This window comes from Echinops telfairi, unplaced genomic scaffold (assembly GCF_000313985.2).
Source record: "Echinops telfairi isolate 266 unplaced genomic scaffold, ASM31398v2 ScPeMD7_655;HRSCAF=1070, whole genome shotgun sequence".
Taxonomy (NCBI): Eukaryota; Metazoa; Chordata; class Mammalia; order Afrosoricida; family Tenrecidae; genus Echinops; species Echinops telfairi.
Genome location: NW_022104553.1, coordinates 32,284,111 through 32,290,569, shown reverse-complemented (window position 1 = coordinate 32,290,569; position 6,459 = coordinate 32,284,111). Strand labels below are relative to the sequence as shown.

General features: G+C 54.4%; 1 protein-coding gene across 1 annotated transcript in view; it reads left to right on the top strand.

Moving 5' to 3' along the window:
- CATSPERG (cation channel sperm associated auxiliary subunit gamma) overlaps window positions 1-3,959 on the top strand; it is a 35,765-nt gene extending 31,806 nt beyond the window's left edge. The window contains exons 22-28 of the mRNA XM_045292709.1: window positions 1,026-1,182; window positions 1,401-1,464; window positions 1,568-1,663; window positions 1,868-1,963; window positions 3,152-3,244; window positions 3,342-3,441; window positions 3,543-3,959. Coding sequence (XP_045148644.1) covers window positions 1,026-1,182; window positions 1,401-1,464; window positions 1,568-1,663; window positions 1,868-1,963; window positions 3,152-3,244; window positions 3,342-3,441; window positions 3,543-3,791 — 855 coding nt within the window. The 3' untranslated portion in view covers window positions 3,792-3,959. The remainder of the gene's footprint in view (window positions 1-1,025; window positions 1,183-1,400; window positions 1,465-1,567; window positions 1,664-1,867; window positions 1,964-3,151; window positions 3,245-3,341; window positions 3,442-3,542) is intronic.
- Window positions 3,960-6,459: the final 2,500 nt, after the last annotated feature.

Sequence of the window (6,459 nt, the reverse complement as noted above, 5' to 3'; positions counted from 1 at the left end):
TTTCTTCATTCCCGCACCCTCCCCACTCCATTCAGCCCTTCCTGTCTTCAGGGAGGGAGACCGACAAGGCTTTCTACTCTTGTAAAGATTTGCAACCTTGGACACCTGCAGGGGGGTCCGACTGGCTTTCCCTGGTCGCTAGAGGCGGGATGGACCGAAAGGCAGGGCATTTGTGCCTCTGTCCAGTCATGGCCGCACCTGCACGTGGAATGCAGATCGCCTTCCACTTTCTGGTGGTTCAGAGGCAACCAGATCAGAGGTTCTGTTTGCGTTTCTTTGAAAACAAGGACGTGTAACCCTAGTTCCTTGCACTGGGGGGACAGTGGAGGATGGAGGTCAGAGTCTTCCTCTTTATGCATCCGTGGGAGGGAGCTTCCAAAAGTTCGTGGGAAAATGGAATTGGAAGCCAATGGGATTTAGCCCATGAACTTTCTGGAGCCCTGTCCTGTTCCCTGGCTTGGCGCAAGTGGTTAGGTCAGCGGTTCTCAACCTGTGGGTTGCGACCCCAGGGGGGGGCCTGTCGAACGGTCCTTTCACAGGGGTCCTCTGATTCGTCACAGTAGCAAAATGACAGTGATGAAGTAGCAACGAAAATAATTTTATTGTATGAAAGGGTCGCGGCAATAGGAGGGTTGAGAACCACTGGGTTAGGTGCTCAGCTACTGAAAAGGTGGGAACCCACCCGGAAGCCGCCCCTCCCCGCACCCCCCCCCCCGCCCCCCCGCATACACACGGGTCACCGGGAGTCAGAATCAACTGTCTATAGCAGTATATACATATGAAAACCAAATCGAAACTCACTGCCATGGAGTGGACGCCGACTCACAGCGACCCTGTGAGTTTTTGCGACTGTAACTCGACGCGAGCAGAAAGCCCATCATTCGCAGCCCAACCCATAACTCTTGAGGCCACTAGGTCTCCTTATCCTGTCCCAGAGGGTGGCTCTGAGGGGGCTTAGGGGTTGGGCTTTTAGGGAAGAGAACGCTCCCCCCCCCCCACCTCAAGGCTTGTCTCTTCCCCCTCAGGGCAACCTGATGATGCCCATACTTATCGGCTGCCCTCCGGGCAAGCGCCTGGCCTTCGACATCACCTACACGCTGTCCTACGCCCTCCTAAAAAACAAACAATACTTCGACTGCTTGAAAGTGGACCCCGAGATGCCCTGCTTCCACTTCCGTGACGGTGCGCGCGCGACCACTGCCCTGTTCAGCTGGGCCTTCCCTCCCCGCCCCCCCTTCTTCTTGGTCGCCTCACTAGCCTTTTCCCCTCTGCCCCGCCCCTTCCCACCACCCATCCTTCCTGCCCTCCTCTGCTTTCCCAGTCTCTGCTCCTTCTCCTCCCTGGGTGCCCAGTCCCCCACTAACTTCTCCACCGCCTCTCTGAACCCCTTCCACTGCCAGTCTTCTACCCCTTCTTCTTGGTCCAAGATTTGGTCACTGGAGAATCCGGCAGTTTTGAGGGCGAGTAAGTAGCAGGCCCGTCTTGGTGAGGTGGCAGGGCGCGGGTGGGGGAGTGGGGAGCCCCTGGGGCTTACCTGCCGGTTCTAGAACACCACCGCCTCCGGCAGCTACACACTGAAGGTGATAGGCGGAGGGCCCACCTACGACACCATCGAGGACTACACTGGGAGAGAAATCTACCGCTACAACACCCCGCTGGAAGAGTAATCCCTCTGGGGCCCCGCCCACGCGGCCCTCCTCCCCATCCCCCCCCACCCCTCCCCACCTTGTAAATCCCCGCCGGCCTCAGGGATCCCAGGCCCCACCCACCACCCAGGCTCCGCCCAAGACCACCACCAACCCCCAACCCGGGTCGTCCAGGAGCAGGAGGCGGGTCCTCACTGATAGGGTGCCCCATTTGTACACAGTTCAACCAGCCTCATCTGGATCAAGAAAAACAGGTCATTGTACAGAGACGTCACGGCAGACTTCACCAACGTCTTGTCCAAGGGCGTGGGCATCGTGTGAGTGCGCAGCGTTTCGCTCCTCAAGCCACGCCTGCGCGGTGGGTGAGGCGTGCGTGGGTTGGGCTGTACAAAAGAGGGATCCGCGTCTGGTCCTCCTGCTGCTCGCCCCTGTACCTCTTCCTTCGGGCCTCAGTTTCTCCAGGGTGGGGCAGCCCTTTGCCTACACCACCCCTCTTCGCCACCGGCCGCTCCAGGGAGGCTGTCATGCCTCTTCGGGGGGCCTGCCTACCCCACAAGCTCAGGTTCTGAATGCGCTCAGCACAGCGCGTGTTGAGCTAGGGATGCATGCGTGTGGCCTCTACGTCATTTAGTGGCGTTGTCGTGGAGACACTGATGGGGAAGCTTCCTGAGTGATTTGCTCAGTCACCTCTAAAGGTTGGCAGGCCCAACCTACCCACTGCGGGCGGGCGTGGAAGGAAGGGCTAGCCACCTCCTCCCGTACAGATCACAGCCAGGAAAACCCGCAGGGGCAGCTCCACTCTGACCCGGACAGCCAGGCGGTGGGATTGACTCTGTGGCCACAGGGGTGGCTAGGAAAGAATGAATGATCAGCACACACACCTGTGGGACAGAGTAGTATGAGATTCCCCACACCAAGCCCACTGCCTTCCGCTGAGTGGATTCCACCTCCCAGTGACGCCATGGGGGCAGAACGGAATCTTTTCCTCGGCCTTGCTTTCTCAGGCCCTAAACCTGTCTGGGAGCAGACGCGCCCCTATCTCTCAGCCTCAGAGCAGCCTGGTGGATTTGAACCGCCAAAACTCTCGGGTAACAGCCCAAACTCTTTAATCACCGTGCCACTAGCGCTGCTAAGGGCAGGCACACTGTGGCTCCTCTTTAGTTTGGATCCAGCCACGGAATCCAAGGTGAGAAAACCAACAAAGGCTGACGTCAGCAAATGAAGGCTACTCAGCCCTGCTGCAGGAAGAGGGGAGAGGAAACGGTGATGGTTGTACCGCTGTAGGAGCAACCTTGCTCAAAGGAGCAAGCCAGCGAGGGTTAAAAGGAGCCCTGGCACTGAACAGGCGCCTTTCGGGATGCACATGCACACACACAACAGGACTCGGGTGCACCTACCTAGGCGGAGTCCCTGCAGAGTTGGTGGCAGGCAGGGGGCCGCCTACACTAGGCATAGTTCACAGCAGACGTACCTGGCCCCGGCCCCTCACCAGGCCACTCCCACAGGTGGCTGTGTCTGCCGGACTCCCCCTGCTACGGCACGGTCCCTGAGGGCATATTCGCCCCGGAATACTTCTTCAAGGTGTTGGTGAGCAATAGGTGAGCCTAGCAGGTGAGCCCTGGGTGGGGGAGCTGGGAGCTTCTCCTGGGGTATCCTGCTGCCCCGCTAACCATCCACCCCTTCCCCTGCCACCAGAGGGGTGGACAAAAGCACTTACTGCGACTACCAGCTCATCTTCCTGCTGCACATCCATGGGATTCCGCTCAGCCCCGAGCGGTACTTCCACTTCCTCCTGGTGAGCGGCTGTCTCGGTGGGTGCTGTCTGTCCTCTTGGGCCGCTGAGGGGCCACCGACAACTGACTTACCCTCCCTCTCCCCGCCGGGTACTGCCTGCAGGTGTCGGCCAGTATCTCAGTAGGCCTGGTGGTCCTCTACCTCACCATGTGTTTCCTGTGGCCCCTGATGGTCAAGGGCTACGTCGACTTGCGCTGGAAGATCCACAACATCATCGCCTCTGACTCCTACTACAGCTATATCTCCGGTGGCACCAGCCTGCGGCAACAGCCCTCCAAGTCCAGCTATAAGCCAGGAGAGAAGAGCACAGGCCCGTCCGATCGGGCCTTGGAAAAGAAGGCCCAGACCTGAGTTGCTGACCCGTCCGCCCCCCACCAGACCCACCCCTCCTCACCCCTCCTTCCCACCTCCCGCAGCATCCTCGGGAATGGCAGCAACTGGCCCCCATCCCAAGCCTTTTCTCTGTTTCACTTGACTTTTCACTTCTCCTTCAGACTCAAATAAACCCTTGTTTCAGCACCAGTTGAGGGTCTCGGGAGCGGAGGTGGGGGTGGGTCATGTTTTCAGGGAGGCAGCACCAGCACAGCACAGCTATATAGATCAGAAATTTCAATTCTTCCATGATGGCTGGTAGTAATACCTCTGTGTACCTGCCACCTTGGTCCCCCCTGGAGGTGTCCAGACCTCCCCACAGTCCAGCAGGGCCCTCCATCCATCCACTGCCGTGAGTCGCAGACTACTATGAGTGCTCTATAGATAGATCGATCGATAGATACACACAAAATACATAAAACCCAACTCCCTGCCACTGAGTCATTCTGATCATGGCGACCCTGTAGGACAGGGTAGAACTGCTGCCCCCCATGAGTTTCCGAGACTGTGATTCTTTGCGAGAGTAGAAAGCCTTACTTTTCTTCTACGCCCGCATCACACCAGGCGTTCAATAGTCTGAATCTCAACATCACCTCTCTTCGACTGAAGGAGGAGGCATCCAAGAGGCCCAGATGGGGCTGGGAAGTGCTGAGCCTTGTGCAGGTTGGCAAGTGTCAGGGACAGTTTGATCCAGGGAGAAAGACATGGCTCTCTACTTGCATAAAGTGCTACAGTCTCTGAAACTCACAGGGGCAGTTCTGCCCTGTCCCATAGGGTGGCTAGGGGTCGGCATGGATTCGATGGCAGGGAGAAGGAATAGAACTGAATAGCCCTGAATTGTTCCAAGTTCACCTCTCAAATACAAGATCCCAAAGCATCAAACTGCTTCCCGGTCACTTAACTGAATTCCAGCACAAGTCTTAAAAGTATGTATAGGAATAAGAAATGCCCTAACATTCTGCAAGGCAGGATTCACAATGTCCAGCATTCAATCTAAGACTACAAAGGGTGCAAGGAGACAGGCAAAGCCCACCCATCATGAAGAGAATGGGCCATCTGAGCCAGGGGAACATTTGGCGCCTGGGACTTATGTGATTGTTGTTAGGAGGTACAGTGAACCCTCGTTTATCGCGGTTAATCGGTTCTAGACCCTACCCTGATAAATGAAATTCCGCGAAGTAGGATTCCTTATTTGTAAATCAAATATTTTCGTAGTTAGAGCATAGAGGACATGAAAAAACACCCTTTAGTCACCATTACACTCGTATTACCCAATTTATTAAACGAAAAAGGGAAAATACAGTAAAACATTTTGGACGTTACACTTATCATTTATTATTTATTATTATTTATGGCATCTAGTTTACAATATTACATATTTCACATACAGTATTATTATACATAGTTCTTACAAATCCTGTAATCAATAGACTATGAAATGACTTAAGGGATGTACTCTACAGGTGGGTCGCCGTCTTTTTCCTCTGAAGGAGCGGGTGTAGGCAGTGGGTGCTGTTACGCAAAAACCGCGATACAGTGAAGCCGCGGAAGTCGAAGCGCGAAGTGGCTTGTGTTGTGTTGGTTCTGACCCATAGCAATCCTATGAATGAAACTGACCAGTCCTGCGTCATCATCACGATTGTCATATGCTTGAGCCCATTGCAGCCACTGTGTCCGTCCATCAGTCTCACCACCCTTGCCTCTAAGGAGCTCTCTGGCTGTACTGCTTCCAAGAAAGATTTATTTGTCCTTCCGGCAGTCCACGGGTACTCTTAGTATTCATCTCCACCACATTTCAACGGGGCAGTTCTTCAATCTTCCTTATGCAATATCCAACTTTCACACGCAAATGAGGTCATGGACCATACCTAGGTGCCTTGGCTCAGGTGCACCTTAGTCTTCAAAGCAACACCCTTGCTTTCCAACACGCTGAAGAGGTCTGGCGTGGCAGATGTATCCATTGCAACTTGTCTTTGGTCTTTTGACTGCTGCTTCCCTGAGCACTGTTTGTGGATCCAAGTAAGACGAGATCTTGGACAACTTCAGCCTTGTCTCCATTGGTCATGACGAGACCTGTTGGTCCAGCGGGGAGGATTGTGACCTTCTTTACATCGAGTCACAGTCCATGCTTCACACTGCAATGATCCATCTTCATCAGCAAATGCGAGTCCTCACTGCCAGCAAGCAAGGTCGTGTCATCTGCACATCGCAGGTTGTGAAGAAACCTTCCTCCAATTCTTCTTCGTAGGATCCACCAGATGGACTGAATGCTTCGTAAATCTCTGGTCATTTGCTCAGCACACGGATTGACGTGTATGGTGAGAGGACACAACACCTCTCCTGATTGTAAACCAGCCACCGGTTCTGTTGGCACAACTGCCGCCCGGCGCCTGCGCGAGTCCGGTGTGAGCACAACGAAGTGTAAGGGCATGCGAGGCCCATGAAATCAATACCAGCCAACAACATCAGCTTAGGAGTGAGTCCATTCATTGTGGGGCCAAACACAGCAGGCACCTGTCTAAGCTGACAGTTGTTTGCTTTTTTTTAAAAAACATTTTATTAGGGGCTCATACAACTCTTATCGCAATCCATACACACATCAATTGTGTAAAGCGCATTTGTACATCATTCTCAAAACATTTTCTCT